Source organism: Phaenicophaeus curvirostris, chromosome 14 (assembly GCF_032191515.1).
Source record: "Phaenicophaeus curvirostris isolate KB17595 chromosome 14, BPBGC_Pcur_1.0, whole genome shotgun sequence".
Lineage (NCBI taxonomy): Eukaryota > Metazoa > Chordata > Aves > Cuculiformes > Cuculidae > Phaenicophaeus > Phaenicophaeus curvirostris.
Window position 1 is genome coordinate 21515672 of NC_091405.1, and position 18736 is coordinate 21534407.

General features: G+C 44.0%; 1 protein-coding gene across 2 annotated transcripts; it reads right to left on the reverse strand.

The window, feature by feature from the left end:
• Positions 1–437: 437 nt before the first annotated feature.
• Positions 438–16920, reverse strand: C14H16orf87 (chromosome 14 C16orf87 homolog). Of its 2 annotated transcripts, XR_011338479.1 has the most exons (6): positions 16778–16920; positions 13490–13586; positions 12543–12725; positions 6853–6974; positions 6085–6155; positions 438–561 (listed from the first exon to the last, which is right to left on the reverse strand). XR_011338479.1 is itself a non-coding variant. In XM_069868768.1 (4 exons), exons 1-4 carry the CDS (start codon positions 16841–16843, stop codon positions 6856–6858), a joined length of 465 nt encoding a protein of 154 aa, XP_069724869.1. In that variant the 5' UTR covers positions 16844–16917; the 3' UTR covers positions 6414–6855. The 2 variants fall into 2 exon arrangements, 1 of the variants encoding a protein (XP_069724869.1); XM_069868768.1 differs by lacking the exons at positions 438–561; positions 6085–6155 and having other exon boundaries at positions 6414–6974; positions 16778–16917.
• Positions 16921–18736: the final 1816 nt, after the last annotated feature.

Below are 18736 nucleotides of genomic sequence, written 5' to 3' on the forward strand. Positions count from 1 at the left end.
AAATACACAGTTTTTAAATTGAGTTCTTGCCTACAAGGCTGTCAGCATGATACAAATATACAAAGGTAACAGATATAAAGATGCTGGATGACCGAAGAAGAAAAGTAAGTTCTGGAGAAGTAGAAGCAAATCTACTTTCCGTTTTCCTCTGTGCTGCACTTCCTTTCCCACTCTGCCAACAAGCTGCAGTCTATTTTGCTCTGTTCGATTACTAGCTATGAGTGATCTAATCACAGGCACTGGAATAAAAACCAGCAGCCACTCACTGTGGATCCGCAGTCTTTGGACAGAACCACAAGCATCTCAGGTGGCAGTAGCTGGGCTTAGCACAGGCCACGTCTTCACCGCTTACAACAGAAGTGTGTTTTAACACAGGATGAGTGCATGTGTCCTCTTCCTTAAAATAGTCAATCAAGCAATGGAGATCAGATGCATACCTTTCTCATTATGATCTAAGAGATGTCAGGTCCAGGCGTGTGGGTATAGATCTCGCTATCCCTCTCACAGCAAAAACACGTGCTTCGTTTCCACTTGAGTCTGTGCAGCAAGACAACCGCTGTGCTGTTAAAACAAAATAAACCCAACTGAGAACAGACAAAAGCAGTGAATCAAAGTGAACAAGGAACTCTTGCAGAGCAAAAGCCAGGGAGATGGCCATGCTTATTGTGCTACAAGTGCTTTTTACTGCCTGGCAGGGAATGTTTTTCAGGCCACTCAACAAACTAGTGGGAAGGCGAGGGGTTGCCTGGGGTACAGGATGACATGGCTGCAGCTCACAGAGGTGAGACAGTCCTACTGAGAGGTTCACAGGCAACCTGAGGCTGCCCGAGACATGGGACACAGACCTCCAGGAATGTGAGGTCTGCCTCAGCTGTCAGACTCCAATGCAATTTCTAACTTGTGCTCTATCTCTGTGCTCTGGCTTTTCCACCTGTAAAACAGAGTTAAACTCTTAGCCCACAGAATACTTTCAGAGCTGTAGAAGTTATTATTAATATTCCCCCTTTTAAAAGGGCAAAACAACCCCTAAGTCCTAGATCCAAACTGCCCCCAAATTTTAAGATGCATCACTTAGCTCCGTATAGCAGTACAGGAGAGGCAGTGAGCAGCTGAGACTGCTGAGCCCTTCTGTACAGAAGGGGCAAGGCTGCTGCCATCTCTGTGCCTCGAGCAGCACTCCTGGCATCTGCACAAGGAGCACCAGCCAGTCACCATCCATCTTGGTGGGAGGGCAGACTGCCCACATGGGCATCTTGAACACCCCTTTCAGGTTCTCCATTACCACAGAACTGACTGTATGACTAGAAGATCCCTATTCCAGATCCTATGAGAACAAGTGCTACAGCTATTCCAAAGGTGCAGTGCTTAACAGATGAGTTGGGAGACCCCTAAGCCCAGAGGAGGGGAAAAGTTCTCTTGATATGTTTGCAACTTAGTCCAATAGTATAAATAACCATGCTGTTACTCCAGATTTAATAAAGAGATGCTATTACTTAATGTGGCACCAGATGCACGTACAGCACGGAAGCCCTGCGCCACGGAGGAAAGCTTGCATGACAAAGAATCCTTTAGGAAATTTGACAAGCAGTCCAGAACAAGTAATGCTCAGCCTGCGACCTTCCATCAGCAGATCCAAATACAGAACCATAGTGTAAAACTACACCTTCCTGCAGTATTTTCATTAATGAATACTAAGAATATAATTGCTATGATGATGAACTTCACTGACTTGGCTTTTTTTCCCATTTTAGCTTCTAAAAAAAATAACTTTGGAGTTTTTGTCTCCCTCATTTTCATTTAGATTTATGGTACCAATTCTGGACTCTGTTCTCAGGAGAGTAATAAAACCAACAAATCAGCAGCAACTATGGAACTTCCACAGCATGGAAGTAGTCATCTTTTCACAATGTTAAATGCGTTGCTGTGGGGAAAGCAATGGACACAGGACTACATTTCCTTTACTACCAGGGAGAAATCTAGTGGATTTCACATACAGGAAAAAACAGGTCAGTGCCTTGCCCTAAAACACTAAGAGCTAGAGATGAGGGAAGTGCTCCCACTGTTCCAGTATAACCTTTGTCAATGTCACAAGACATGTGCTTATATCATGTGCTTATAGAATAAATGCAAAGCTTTTCTAGAAGTAACACAGGTAACACCCAACAAATGAAATCAAGGTCAACATTCATACTTCAGCTTTTCGAGCAATTTGCTCTACTTGAACTCCTTAAACTTCTCTTTCAAACCAAGAGAGGTGTTTGACAGACATATCAGTGCATGAAGAATGAAGCTCAGGAAAAAGGGCATGTTAAGAGGCTATAAATTATTACCAGTTTACCCAGCCAGGTGCTGACAGATAGGCCAATTCCTGCACCAACTACAGAGTAAACTGAAGGGGCTCAGTATTCCTGAGGTGATCTCTCATCTTCCAGCATAAGCCGCCTCCCTGAGCTAGGAGGAGGTGCATTGCTCCACAAACACATTCCGTTTTCAGCAAATTTACGAACTGTAGAACATTCCGTAGCTAAAACTTAGCATGGCAGCTAAAGAGTATCTTCCTTCCAGACACTGTGTAAGGAGAAGTCCTTAGTCCTTTAGTCCCTTGGTGCATTTCTCTCACACACACTTAAGAGTCACTAAATTACTGAAGTATTTTAAACCCTTTAGTGTCATTAATAATCAGGGGTAGGGAGCTACTAACACTGGTGCCACCCAGTTTAATTCATCAGGCTATGCCTAAAACATCCAACTGAAGGTTCACAGTTCTCTTCCAAAAAGAATTTCCAAACTCTAGCAATAACTTACCCTTTCATTATGCTTCCATCCATGCAACAAGCTAGAACTGAATGCCAGCATACAGGAGTGATCCCAGGGAAAGAGAGGCAGAAGCAGCAGGCAGAATATCAATACCAGAAGGGTTCAAGTCCCCTTCTGTATCTGATCAGGACAAGGATTCAGGAGTCTGTGAAGACTTTGACTGATGAGGCATTTTCTGAGAGCAGTCAGTTCCTGGTTGTCTCTCTGCCAGTATCAGCACATTTCTACAGCTGCTCTGCTCACAACGGATTAGTACTAAAGGCCAGGTCTGAAAGCCTCCCCACCTCATTAATATTCATTTTATGGTTTAAATCCCATCTACGTAAGGACTCATCCCCAAGGCTAGAAGCCTCATGAAGTACATTCCATTGCTAAACCTTCAGTGTTCACTCTCATTGCTTCAGAAGGCAAACACCAGCAGAGACAGCTCTAGGCAGGCAGCTTTTGTTTAAAAGAATAGTATCTAAAGCCCTGCTTTAATTTCATTAGCCCACAAAGACATGCACTGCAATGAATCCTGCCTGCAAAGCACAAACACAAGTACAAATGTCAGCATATTTTCATTCTTTCATGATTCTGGGTTTTTTTCCAGCTGCCCAAGGGGGGTGGGGGTGTGTAATGTCTGCAGCTGAATAAACTCTTATTTAAGTTCCTACAATACATTAACAACCTAATAGAGATCTTAAAATATAAAAGATTTTACAAGACATTTTCCTATGCAGTGTTACCACCAGTCTTAAAATCAAAATTGCTGAACAGTACATCCAAGGATAAAAGTAACCTTTTATCACCTAAAAAGGTTGGACCAGGTGATCCTTGAGGTCCCTTCCAACCTGGCATTCTACGACTCTAAAAACTGTTAAACTACGTTTATTCTTGCAACCTCTGTACTCCTTTAACCTTTTTTTTTCCCCAGAACTACATTTAGACGCACACGCAGGAGCTGTACGTAAACGTGAGCTTCACAGTTGCTAAGTAACCGTGCGCCAGCAGATAGCACCATGCCTGTTGTAACCAACAGCACACAAGCTGCCAAGTTTGTAATTTGCTCAGCAACAAGAAACGCAAGTTAAATATTTTGGATGAGACTCTTGGATCTCTTTAAAACAGGCATAAGCCACAATGAGAAAAATACATTGAGAAGGGACTGGACTCACAAGCCATCCTACACGCTGTGGACACTTCTTCCCTGTGAGGACGATATAGCCATTCGGCAGAATGCAGCTGTGAGGATTCACCTGAACTGGCCATTCTCCATTTCCATTCAGGCTGTTACTCGCTACTTTGAGGTACTGTTTCTGAAACACTCTTCTACCTAAGTGTTTGAAAGACATTCCCTCATTTTAAACATTCCATTAAATAAACAGTTTGTTTCAAAAGCGTCTTGAAAGCCTTTCACTGGATGCCAAGACCTGTTACTGGAAAAAAAAATCCTATGAGTAAATTCCAATGCTCACCTTCATACCTCAGGATGGATTTGCCCACTCAGTTTGGTAGGGTATTCTACTTACATGTTACACTGTTTGACAACAAATCATCAACACCTTAAAGTTTATCACTATCCTAACAAAAGTCAAGAACCACATCCTGTTAGGTAATAAGATACCAAGCATCCTTGATAGCACAGTCCAAGATACAAGGAGGATACAGCGCTGTCGGGAGCCTACAAGAATCACTGTTTCACTCTAAAAAAAATTCTAGAAAAACCTTGAAAAATAGAAAATTATAAAAGCGCTAAGCAGAATAAACCCAAAGACCTTGTTTAGGACCTGGTCTGCAAAGGTAACATCTCAGTTCTAGACTCCTCCTCTGCAAATCCCACTGCCCAGCCATAGAGTGATGATAATCTGCAAAGTATTCTCAATATCGTGGCAGATTTTCAGAGTTTTTTTTCTCATCAATCACACCAGCATTCCAGTGAAAAGAACAGGAAAATTAGAGATGTCTATAAAATCTGATCAAAGAAAACTTACACATATACGACTTGCAAGGGAGTTGAAGAAAAGTTTCCTTGAAGCATTTTTCATTAAACTGCTGATTGAAAGTTCAGTACTTGGCTCTTGACCAATTTTCACAGCTCAAGAGCCAACACCCCACACAACTTATGAAGCTTCCAGCACAGGGGGCCAGTTGCACCCATCAGCAGGGTTTCAAGCTTCCAAGCTGAATATAAGTGAGTGATGTTCAAAAGAACTATCATTCCCCAGGGTGCTTTCCCTGAAAATGGAATCCCATGCTCTCCCCAGTACTGATACCAGGAACGCCTGAACAGACAGCGACTCTCCTCAGACTCCAGCTGCCCTCTAGTAGCAGAATAGAGGAAACAGAGACCTCTCCAGCCAGGACTGTGCACTGCTGGATGGTCCAGCACGCCGTCATACAGATGGGAGCACAGCTCTTCAGAATTGATGGGAAACACACATGGCAGAAGGTACAGCTGACGAGCGATTCGGTTCACAACATCAAGTTTATCTGGGCAGGGGTGCCATCAGGGAAGGTGTAGAGGCAGCACAGCAGTGGAGTGGAGACAAAGGGAAGCAGTACAGCACAACTTGCCCCCTGCTTCAAGAGTCTCCGCCAATAAGGCAGGAAACGCATTCCTGTGCTTTTGAGATGCGTGAACACATTTTTCAGTACTAACTGGTGAAGGCACCAATCTAAAAGCCCAATTTTGTCACACCTAACATTAACTTCGGTCCTCTAAAGATAATTTTAATTCCACATACAGCAGAAAGAAACAGATACCTGCTTGAAGGCAGGCTGCTGGTATCTGACAGGCTACAGCTTTGGGAAGCAGAAGTCTGCATGATGTAGGGAAGTGGGCCTCGTGTTCACAATTCCTCATTTACTGCAAAGACAAGTGCAGATTAGTGGCTTAAGTGCATTTCCATACCCATCCCTCTCGTCAGGCACTAAACCCTCACGCTTGTTCATGCAAGAGTTTGGGCTTAAACTTCACTACAGCACTTCAACAATGATTACTTTGTCGAATGTTTTCCCCAAGCCTGTTTCTACCAACAGCTTACTTCTGCACCCTCAGGTAGCCTTTGCTTTGATATTTACAGCTCAGTCTGAAGACAGCACTGCTCAGATTTACACTTTGAAAAGACAGACCAAGAAAAGCTGATGAGAGTAAAAGGAACCCACACGTCCTCAACTTCTCAGAACGCCAGCAAGATATTAGCTGTAGATCTATATCTCCACTGCCTGCTTCTCACCCTTGCCAGTAAATGATGGGCCAAGAAAGAGTACGGGAGAGGTACTTACCATCTGGACAAGCCAGACACCCAGCTAACAGCGGTTACAAAACAAGCGCTGAGCTCTCACTCTTCAGGACTCTGACACAAGGTAGATGTGATTTTTAAAGAACAATTCTAGGTAACAGGGAATCGTTCTCTAGAGAGAATTCATAAGCAATATGAAGTTATCAAGCAGAACGATTGCCCAAAATGAAACCACTTTAATGTTATTCCTACGAGAACGGCATCACACCTATCAAAAAAAGCAAATTTCAAGTCATTCATAGGATGAATACCAGATTTTTAACAGGATTAAAATGAACACACTCTAAGTATCACAAATGTACTTAATTCCCAGTTCAATAAAATACTGGAATACCAATTTATTAAAAAGTTATGTGAACTGTACATACAGAAACTGCAATATAGCTGAAAAATCTGAAATATATAATTTTAAACGAAAAACATTTATTTCTGAAAATATTTAAAATATTGCATTTCTGGCAGCAAATTTAAAAGAAGTGCTCTGGAACAGGTGCAGTCTCTGTGTGCATTTGTCTACATGTGTCTTCAAGTTGTAAAACATATCTGCTTTCTGATTTTCCACAGCACAATCTCGTGAACACTTTTTCTGACTTGTAGAGACAGAATTCCATTTCCAAGAACAGCAGCAGAATTTTAACAGGAAATACTACGGTCCTTGCTGGTGCAGACAACACACTTTCCGAGAGTCCATGGCACCTTGGAAATACGCTAGCCATTCTGCACATAATAATAATAATCAGATTGTGCTTACAAGTTACAGAATAAGTCTTTGATTGATAATTTTTCTGTTTATTTCCGCCAAGGCCACTGAAAACACGAAGGCCTTTTCATCTGAAAGGTTAGCATACATGTCAACTTCTTTTTCTTGTTTCTCTGTAGAAGGAAAAAAAGTCACCATTAGAAGCTTTTTCCATTATCTGAAGTTAACGCACGTTACACAGCAGTTAATAAATTATGTTCAATGGAGTACTGGAATGGAAAAGAAGTCAGACAATCAACTCCTACACAGGCAGGAACAGACAGGAGGAAGGAATGGAGGCACACAAAGGCACCAGCAGAGTCACAGAGTGAGTCACTCAAAAGCATGACCGAATTTCTGTTAATGAAAAAGAATGAATCATTAACATTATATTGATTTCCAAAACAAAAGAGCATTCCAGAGTTCCTACAGTTTGGAGGGTTTTTTTGGTTTTACATAAACAACTCCCATCCCAGAAAACAAAGATATTTTACCGTATCCTCATTAAATATTACATTCATCCCCCCATTTTACATCTAAGTAACAGAAACCCAAGAGTTATTCACAGCGGCCAAAACCAAAAAGCAGACAGACAGTCAGAAGTCAGGTTCCCAGTTTGTCACCATGACTGTTCCTGGACTTCCTGTACCACCGGCTTCCAATCATACCCCAGATTCAGACCACACTAACACCTCAGTCGGCAACCGAAAGCCTCCGAACTCCCTTGGCTGGCGCCAGCTTCTTTCAAGGCTACAGATACCCAACAGTAACCCATAAGGAAGTCCCTGTGCTCAAGGACATGAAGTCACACTACAGCGTAAGACGAAGTTAACAGAACATCAATTTCCTAAGTACTCTGATTGCAGACCTTCAGCATTTCTATCCTGATTCTACCACATGTAGCTGACAGAACTCCTTAAGGAAAAAACCCAACAAACCCAGCTCTGTCAGCAGACCAGGATCGCAGGCACAGAGGAGAGAGGAATATAACATACGAAGCTGGAATATTGGTGTCTAGCTGTGGAACTCCACCTCTAACCCAAGTGCCACAGTGGCCTGGACTAGTTTATAATCATCACAACACCCACCTGACAGACCCCTCTGTCTCATTAACAGATAGACGCGTGCATGCTTTGCCTGAGCACAGTGTGCTCTAGCTGACTCCTCCTCCAAAAGACCTAAAGCAGCACTGGAAAGTAATGGAAAGTACCGTATGGAAAAAAAGAGTCCAGCACCTCCTATCCCCACTTACACAATTACTCCTTCAAGGGGTCCACATTCATAACGTTGTAGACTTGCCAGCATATCTGCCTGCGTTACAGCTTCAGACACCATTCCACAGACTGCCTCCCCTTGTAAGTCAAGCGCTTGGGTTAACAGCTAAGGTGGGGGAAACTGAAAAGTCATTCACCTCTGTGGTCTGATTTAATACCAATAGAGAGACACAGCAACAAAGCCTCTGCTTCAAGATTTCTAAGCAATTTAAATCATGTGTAAGCTCACCTTTTCCTGCAAGTAAAATTGCTTAGTGAGGAGCCTGGACACATAAAGATGCAACGTTTTTAGTCTGAAAATAAGAAATTTGCTTCAGCAAAGCAGAAAAAAATCAAAGCACAATTGATATTTGAAATATAAATAATTTCTGCTTGTTCCCTGGCTATGCAAAACACTATTCTCTGGTATATTGAGTTTGAAATGAAAGCTGAGAAACTGAGTTTTGCTGCAAGTCCTACCCTACAGTTTAGGAAAAATCCATTTCTGTATGCACACACAGTCTGGGCTGCTCCACTTCCTCCTTCCCACCATTTGCAGATTAACAATGCTGGGAGGAGTTGTTCTGAGCACAGACATCACACACGGGTTATTTCTATTTTCATATCTAAACTCTTTCCATTTTCATATTTCCCCCCCCTCGGTTACTGTTAAGATTTCAAACAAACTTTGTCAGGTTTCCTTTCCCCCGTTCTCCCACACTCCTGGCTTGTTCTGAGAAACTTCCTCTTTAAAAGACTGAACTCACGTTATCAAACAGCACCAGGGACTAACACACAGGTTTACAAGCTTTATGCATCCTTAAGGCAACTCCAGTTCTAACCAGTAACCAGTGAAGAGCTCGCACCAGCCTGACATTTTATCAGATGCAACTCATAGGATGCCATGGTTTCCGCAGACAGTTAAAACTTCCCACTCGCAGTCTAATCTGAAAGTAGTTTTGAATCATTTCTCTGTTATTAGCAAAAGACAGTCTTACAGAATCACAACACTGGGTTTGTAAGACATTAAAAATACTGTCTTTGGATGTACAACTAAGCTGTTTAGGTGAAAATACTCCATCTCTCCACAGAACACCTCTTGTGGCCCCAGATCTCCTCCATCCCATCTGACCCACAGCCCTTAAAACTGTGATCTACATATAAACCAAATGTGGACCCCTACTCTATTGCAAATTCAGTATGGATCCAAAATTTGAAGTTCTGATTCACCATTCAAGATAGTAACCTACTTCAAATGTGCACACTGAGGAAGGAGTTGTACAAGTAATGCAGTTGGAAGTTACTGGAAAAGGACAACCTGGGTCAAGAAACTGAATTCAGCTTAACTTTTAGCAGGATACCAAAACATATATCTCTTTACAAAGATGTGCCCCTTGTCAAGTATTGAGTATGCTTTAGCGAGGCTCCTGGCCACTCACACTGAATCTCACTTGATGGAAACCTCTTTCAGGAGCAGAATAACCAACACCGCTTCCTCCATCCAGCAAGGGTTTTGTTCAGTACAGTCAGGACTGATACCTAGGCTGCCTGAGAACCTGCCTGGCTGGGTACCATACTCCTATGCAGTAAAATAAAAACACTCCACTACAACAAAAAACAGAATCAGATTATAAGGAAGTTTCTATTTTTAAAATCTACTCTTACATTTCTGACGAAGCCATTAAGTGACAATTTTGAAAAGCTGTGCCTGCAACAAGAAGTTCCCGTTTTCCACAGCCATCGCGTGGCTCTGAAGCATGCAAGAAAAATGCTCTCTGGGCCCCAGCACTCTGCCACAGCCCCTCAACCTGCTCCCTCTATCCTCCCCCTCCACTCCTCCTTACAAAACCTGCAGCAGAAATTGCTTATTTTAACAAGCCCTTTTGCTTCTCCCGCTCTTCTTACTTGCTGTTGAACGCTGCAGCTTTCTGCCCTCACGTGAACCCGTCAGGAAGGACAGAAAGGACAAGTCAAAGGCACAGACATGACCGCAAATGAGCACACTGTGTACAAAAAGAGTGCAACACAAGCAAGGAAGCAAAGCTCGGATGCCATGGTTGTCCAAGGATGAAAATCTTCACAGCTGGGCAGGCTTCTTACAGATGGATTCTGCTCTTGCATGCTGTTACAATTCAGGTGTTCTCCGTACTCCTGAATTTCACCTACAAATGCAGTGGGCACTGCAGAAGCCTAAGAGGCATCAAATACTTAATAGCTTTGCGAGCAGCAGCCTCTTTTCAAGTCTTCTGGTGTAAAGAATAGCACAATCTCTACTGGTAAGTAACATGAAATACCCTATATATATGCAGTAGGCAAGGAAATAACATACTCAAAGTCTAGCTCTAAGCTAGTGCTTGCACTCCTGAGCCGACTTTCAACACTACACAGACAGATACAAGGCCGAGAAATGAGTCACACAAAAATCGCCTTAATTGGCACAGAAGAACTGTAGTTGCTTAATATGTCTTTACGCAAACAACACTACCAAGCGGCAGGCTTGGTAAAGGAAGAATATTTCTAAAATTCCCCACTAATTACTCCACACGTAGTAGCTAGGCCAATTTTATATAAGGCACTTGAAAAGGGAGAAGTCAACGTTAACTTGTTTTATAGCCGTTACTGAAAAAATGATGGGTCTCTGCTGAATTTATTTCATAGCTGTGACAGCCATATATAGCAACTCCCACTGATTCCTAAGCCACAGGGGGGGCTGCATTGAGAAGGAGCAAAGATAATCGCACACGGGTGTGAACCCCAGCTCCATACCAGCACTGCAGAAGAGGGCAAGGAAGAAGTAGCAGTAGTAGCCACAGTACCAACTGATGGGGATGTTAGGGTAGGAGAAGAGGAAGGTGATCTTCCCAAGCAAGATTCAGCTTTAAAGAAACCACAACAGCAAACAGCAAGAAAACAAGACACCACATGCACTCTTATGGAAAGGCCTCACTACACACGTATTTCTAGTTTTCTACTTTGGGGCACTGGCATATTGTCACACTTCAGAGCATGCAGCAAGAGGTTAAAAACATTGAGCCTGGCTTGGGCCAGGAAAACATGTTCTCTAAATACCCCTCACGCTTTCAAATTCTTGCTTTTTGGAAATTTCATCTTTTACAAGGGACAGGAAAGGTTTACTTTCACAGGGCAACCCAGCAAGCTTGCAGGAATTTTCACACCAGAGCTATGTGTGAAAAAGACTGGCAGTAAAATGCCTGGAAATGATCCTACAGGTCCTAGACAAAGTCAAACTTGGATCAGTAACAGACAGGAAAGCTCTGTATTCTGTGAAGCTACAGTAAACCATATGCAACAGTGAACAGATGAGGTATTGCAAGTACTTTCCTATTACAGTAAAGCAATTGGCATTCAGAAAACATACAGAAATCAGATTCTATCTCTTTCCACAGGCAAAGCACTAAAACAACAACAAAAATCCCAATTCATACTTTGTTTTTATAGGAAAGAAACTTTAAGAATGACCAGATTTACATTAAACAGCAGGGACAACAGAACTGGTTTTGTAAAGTTACAAGTTAAAGGAACTCAAATTGCAACAAGGATTAACACCCGTTTTTGTTAACAAATGAGGCAGGAGGGGAATGCACCAATTGCATTTCAGAGATATGCCACATGGTACGCTCGACCGTTTTAGTAGTTGTAAGAACAAGATCTTCTGAATATTTATATGAAGCCTTGTCTTTCCCCTCTTGCCTGCCTTCCAGCCTTTAAGTCTATGCTAAGTTTTGGATCAATTATTCAGGCCTAAAATTAATATCTTCCAAATCTTAGACAGCAAATGCATTCTCAATAGGCTCTTAAAAAATAGGAATCCTAAGCGACAGTCACATACTTGAAAGGCTCCAGAACTACTCTAGTGTGTGTACAGTCTCTTTATTGTATAAAGATTAAGAGCAGCAGGTCTTCAGGGAACTGCAGTGGGCAAGGAGGCATTTTTTTTTCTAGAGTCGTTTGGTAGAAATATGGGAAAAACCTGAGGTCACAGTAGTGACTGAAGGTGCCCCTTTTACTCTGGCCCTCCAAAAGGTTTCAAGAAACTTTTTAAGCAATCAGATCATCCTAATAGGTCTCTGATAACACGCAGCATTATATTTTCTGTCCTTGTGATACAGAGCAGCAGCGCCTCCCAAAAAATTAACAAAGTCAAACCAAAAAACCTGCTAATGACTACAGCTTTCAATCTACATGTTGAAACTGGATCTGATGGCTAAAAACAGACTTAGCTTTCGTAGTTAGCTCCAATCAGACACTGAAATGCAAAACCAGAGGTCTCTACAGATGTGAAACTGTCCCTTCGCAACACTGAGGTGTCAGGTATCGGCTGAACTAGTCTAGTTACTGAAGTGGTTTGAACAGTATAACGGTTTACTGATTAAAACAGTCTTAATACAAAAAGAAAACCAAATGAACATGTTTCTCCAGCTCTCATACCTCTTTCTTCCTCGTGCTTTTTGGCTGAGGCACTCTTAGGTCTTCCTCTTCCTCGTCTGCTATGATCTGAATGGCTGTTAGACCTGGATCTTTTTCGGTTTTCCAAATCTTTATTTACTGCAGAATTTATCTTCTCTCGTTTAACTCTCTCTGTACGTCTCCTTTTGGCCTCATTCTTGTTTTCTGTGCAAATGAATAGAGATGGTACGATCTCGGGTTTTCATCTTTGTTCTTCATTTATTTTTAGTGTTTACACCACTCAGTCAGCTTTTTCCTTTAAATCTCTTCACAACAGTGGTTACATGTCTATATCTTTATAGAACAATTACATCTGCCTGACACCCATACAGAAATTAAGATGTCAGATCCAGAAAGAAACTTCACTGCTTGAATACGAGAATCAAGTCTTTAATTACTTCAAAAGCATTTTGCAACGCAAGACATTTGCCAGCATACAAAAAGTTTAGTTTCCATGATAAGATGGAAAATCCTGTGCAGATCACAGCCACCAACCAGTCCACCACATCCACTAGCCATAAAGAGAACTTATCACACAGGCAAACAGCAAAGCACTTCATCTTCTTCTGACACTAATCGTGAAATCAGTCCCACTGCTCACACAAATGGAGGCGTTGAGTCAGTGCTGCCCGTGAATGCCACGTTACACAGCATACAGATCCCACCCCACCAAGGCCTGGCGAGGCCTCAGGATACTTCACGCTGAACAGAAGTGCTGTGCTTTTTTTTGCTTTTTTAAATTTTTACACACCAGAGTCAGAGTATTTACACGAGTTTCACCTGTCAGTTAAGTAGGGACTAACAAGCTTGAGCACTGAAAATGGTACAGCCACCAAGGCACACCGCTCAGCACAGGCCAGCTGCACATTTGCAAGGCCTTCTCTTCTCCAGACTGAACAGTTCCAGCCTCCCAGTCCTGCAAGTATTACCTGTGATGGGTGGTGATCTCTCAGCACGTTTAGCATGCAAGAGTTTCCGACTAATAAATATGTAGCCACAGGGACACGATTTACATGCCACAGGAACCTGAGAAAACAAAAGACAAGTATTTCAGATCATTTCAAATTATGACAAAATTCCTATCTGATGAAGAAAAAAAAAACCAACTAACAGCTCACATTTTGTCCTTAGAGATACCTCTTCAAATTCAGTCTGCACTGCAGGCTATGGCCTGTGCTATTATGCAATTGTATTTAAATGTATAAAATCAGGTTCTGCTGCAAATCGCCTGCCAAGCCTTTTCTTTATGCTGTTGTTAAGACAAGATTGTCCCATACGGCTGTTGTGGCCACCATGCACCACAAACCCTTTTTCCCAGGCTGTCAGGAAGGGGTGAGGGAAGTGGGGAGCACTAAGACAAGGGTGAACTAGAATAGAAATACAATTTCTCTTCAGAGCTCTCCAATATACCCAGTCAGACATTCCCAGTTTTGCTGCCTTCATTTACCTTAAAAAAAAAACAGAAGAAAAGGCACGAGTTGAAACTGTTGGTGCATTCCAAACACCATCACTTTCAGAAGCATTTGAAAGCAACTCCTCCAGAGAGGAGGGGCAGCTTTAAGCAAGAGGCACCGCAGAACCTGAAACTCAACTGGTGCATTTGTACCAGTGCAACCCAGCTGTACAAGGCCAGGTGCTCACAGAGGGAGCCAGGGATTCCCCCACTCATCACAAATGGGCTGCAGCTTAGGAGCTGGAAGACCACAGTGCTGCTCCTGACCAGCTCTAGGGCAGGAGCAGCACATTCCCCCAACAATTTAAAACAAGACAAGAAAAGCTGGAAATGCCACATTCACATGAAAAGTGACAAAAATCTTACTACGAGCAATTTAAAAAGTGATGCTTATAAATTATAAACCTCATTACCTTCACTTAAAGCCAAGATCTTTCGAGAGCATTTAAAGCAGCAAGGAACACACCATACTGCTTTGATTAGGGTTAAGACTGGTAACACAAACTAAAGAAAGCCTAAGCAGAGGTCTGGAGCAGATTAACACTCATTAAAGTTCAGTCATGTTGAAGCATGGCAGTGGAGAAAAAAGCAGGAGGAAATTTCTCAAATGCAAATCTTTCAGCTGGGTCTCTACAAGTTTGCCAGCATCCACAGAGAGAAGCAGGAATACGGAACCACAACTGCCGCTTAAGGCAAGCGGACATGCAGGTGGACCCAGTTGCAGTGTCCTGCTGGGTAGGAAAAACTGCCAAATTAGTACGTGACTTCATGAGGAGGAACTCAACAGCTACACAGAACAAACCATTGTGCTTACTGCAGCACATCTTAACTCTAACTTAATTCACTCTACAAGCAGCCTACAGACTTGTGATGCAAGCTATGTGGAACTAGAGACTTCTTAACTCCCTTTACGGAAACACGCACACAATAAAAACAATCCTCATCATGGTTTACTGAACTTTAGATCTCCGAGACTGGCAGACTTGTGTGCACACTTATCTCCTTGTTCGTAAGTAGTAAAAACCACTTACCTAGCAGACAGTTTGGCTGCATCATTAAGGTAATCCAGGAGATGCCTTTCAGCCCATTTTATATACCGGAGTTTATCCAAGAATTATGTTTCCAGGCTCAGCCTAAAAGAAGTGTGGTGAACACCACCCCAGGGGGTTGGAACAGACCCAAGGTTTTCAGTGAACTTTACTGTGTTTACCAGAACAAGATTGCTTTTGTGTCACTGGCATGGCACGCAGATGTGTGCGTCATCAGGGGGGATTTGGTGGGAAGGGGCTTATTCACTGAAAGATACCAGCTATCCTTTGAAAGCCTACACTGATAACATCCCATAACATAATTATCACAATATGGTCCAATATGGTCCTCTAAACATGACTTTATTTAACATTTTCCTAACCAAAAATAAGTTGGGTTTCTCATACAACAAAGTTTACCTGAAGCTAAGTTAGGAAGTGGTAATTATTTCTTCTGACAGACTGCAAGTACTTCAGGCTTCCTAGTTTAATGGGGCCATGATGTGGTTGTAAAAATATCATAAAAAGTCTTTTTTTTTAACTTTAAAAAAGTCTAAATGGCAATTACCATCCAAAGTCCAATATAAAAAGTTTAAAAGCCTACCAAGTGTTACTCAACACTACCCTCCAATATCTGTGGTTGCTTAAATATTTCCATGCATGCCACTTCTAGCCAAGAAATGAGAAACAAATGCAAAGCCCTTGCTTAATGAAAAGTTTAAGAAACAGTGGTACAAGACGCAACCGCTTCAGAGCCAGATGAGAGCTTCCCCACAGACTGCAAAGGGCTGACTAGCACTGTAGGTCTTGGTTTCTCATCCTCTCCCAAATGCTCGGCAGCAGAAAACAAGGTCCCACGAGCAATGTTTGTGCTGGGACAGGACACAGGCACATGAATTCCACGTGAGCCACAGAAAAGTTGCTAACAGAAGATGTACATTAACATACACATATCATGCGCTATAGCTGTAAAGCACAAAGTGGAAGTTTCAGCATCAGCTTAAAAATCCCATGAAGCGTGCTCGCTGCTTTTCCCATTCCTGGTGGTCAGACAGTCACAACAGTTATTTTTTTAAAAAAAGCAACCAAACCTCCAAAATACTACCCTGTCACCACTCCCATTTTCAACTTCTCACTCGTTTTAATGTCTTCTTTCACCAAGTGGATAACCAGAGTGCGGCCCACCGCTCTCTCAGGAGCTCCAGGGAGGCCTCAGCATCTCAGGGGTTGCAGTGGTCCCTGCGTTTATTAACACCCACACGTCCCCCGGACTCAAAGCTCCAAACTGTTCCAGGAGGAGCAGAAACACTGCAAAAACCACGCAAGTCGGAACAAACGCGATGACTTCTTTATAAGTCTTGCTAAGCAAAGGCAAACGGCGTGAGGTCAGTTCTTTAGCCACAGCCGAAACAGCGGGTCCTGGCCAAGTTCTGGGCTCACATGGCAGGGCCCGCGGGGCGGGTTCGAAACCACCAGTCCCCCCAAGGGCAAACTGCATTCTATAAATCACCGAGTTTGCGACATTTTTAATAAATCGCATCACAGACTCCTGGGACGGTTTGGGCTGGAACGGACCTTACCGAGACCATCTAGCTCCACCCCGAGCCACGGCAAGGACACCTCCCCCCGGCGCGGGGGCTCCGAGCCCCGTCCAGCCCGGCCCCGCGGGGAGAGGGCGCCTCCTCCTCACGCCCACCCGGCCCGCGCCGAGCCGCCCGCCGCCCCGCCCGCCTCACCTGCTGGTCGCAGTCCGGGCAGGACTTGGTGGCCATCTTCACTTTCTTGGCCCTGCTCGAGGACATGCTCGCCGCCGCCCGCCCCGCCCCGCTCCGCGGCGGGAGGGACGCGGGGCCCTGCGAGCGGCCACAGCGGAGCCGCGCCCGGAGCACCGCCCCGCCCGCGGCCCGTTGGCCGAGACGGAGCCGCCGCCGCCGATTGGCTGCGATGGAGCCGCCTCCGCCGCCGATTGGCTGCAGTGGAGCCACCTCCACCTCTGATTGGCTGCAGTGGAGCCGCCTCCGCCGCCGATTGGCTGCAGTGGAGCCGCCTCCGCCGCCGATTGGCAGCGCTAGGCGGGCTCGGGGCAGCGGCGGCGCCCCCGTGCGGTGCCGCGGAGCCGCGCGGGCCGTCGCGAGGCGGCTGAACCGGTACCAAATGTGTGCAACCAGGTCCCCGAGGCCCCGTGGGATTGTTTACCCTGCAAAGCACCCCGGGAGTGCCCGTGCGGCCGAGGGGCCGCGCGGCGGCTGGGGGCCCTGTGGGCACGGAGCCCACAGCGCCGAGGCGGCCCCTGCCCCTCCTCACGGAGCGGACACCCCGGTCAGCACCTGCTCTTGGACTGTTCTAACACAAACACGAGTGTTCTCCTTATCGAATGCAAACAAGATAGTCTTCTGAACTAATCAAATGATTGCTAATATTTACCAGGCAGACAGATATTTTTCTAGTCATTCTAACTTATTAACATGTTGGTTTTGAGGTCTGAAAGTCAAAAGACTGTTTCTTTTGCATGGTTTCATCATACCTTACAAAGATAATTCAGTAGACTATTGGACATGTATCATTTTGGTTTGCTTTTTTGGGGGGGGTAAGGGGTTAGGGTTTGGGGTTTTTTGTTTTGCTTATCATGAGAGGATGGAGCTGGTAAATGTTAAGATAGGAAGTCACTGAACTGGCACTTTTTTCCACTGCCTGCATTGAGCTTTGGACCAGACCTTAAAGGTCTGAGGAACAGTAGGAACGGTAATCTCTGTGAAGATGCTCATTCCATTCTGAACGTCTGCCCTCAGCAGTATTCCACAGGAGACAGCCACTCTCCACACCTGTACAGCACAGAATACAGGAAGGGTTTGCTCTTTTTGCCTAACAAATATTTTTTGTAATGTGGTTTCCATCTACTTAGTGCTCTCAGAATCCATTAAAATATTTATTATTTAAATGTAATTAGTGAGACATTTTAAACTTTAAAGAGTAGTTTTCTATCCAGTGCCTTTGTTTAAGGGAAACACTACAAGAAAAATGAATGTTTGGTTCCCACAAGCCCCTACTGTAATCACAGGGTTTAAGCCACAACACTGGTCACGACAGAGCAGCCCGAGCCTGAAACAGCGCGTGCGGCCCACAGTCCGACCCGTGAGCAGGGACAGAGAAGGGAAGTCTTCCCTGAGGAAGCACACAAGGATTCTTCACCCTGAACAGGTCATTGCACAAGACTTTCACAAACACCTATTAACAAATTTCATGGCTCATAAGGTCATTTTTCTTCTCCTCACTTATCAGTAGATATGCCAGCCCACAAGAAGCCAGAGCGCCGTGCACGAGAGCGGGCACGCTGACACCGGCAGGGAACGCCGACTCTCCTGGAGCCATCAGGAGCTCTGCTGCTGCCTTCGAAAGGCAGGAAGGCAGCCCAGCTTGGCCTCTCCCTGTGAGTTCATCAGACGCCGTTTCTTTTCCTGACAGTAGCTGTATTAAGATAACACTCCGAGATAAGCTTGTCGTAATCAAAGCAACACATACTTTTTCTATAACACAAACAAGACTTTGCATTACATTCAACATGTAAAGGCACTTTTTTTCCATCTAATTTTTTTCCTGTGTGCATTTCTTAACTCAGGAAATTAATCAGACTACTGAATTTCATGTTTGTGTATATTCATTCAAATATTTTGCTAAAAACATCTGGTTTGGGTTGT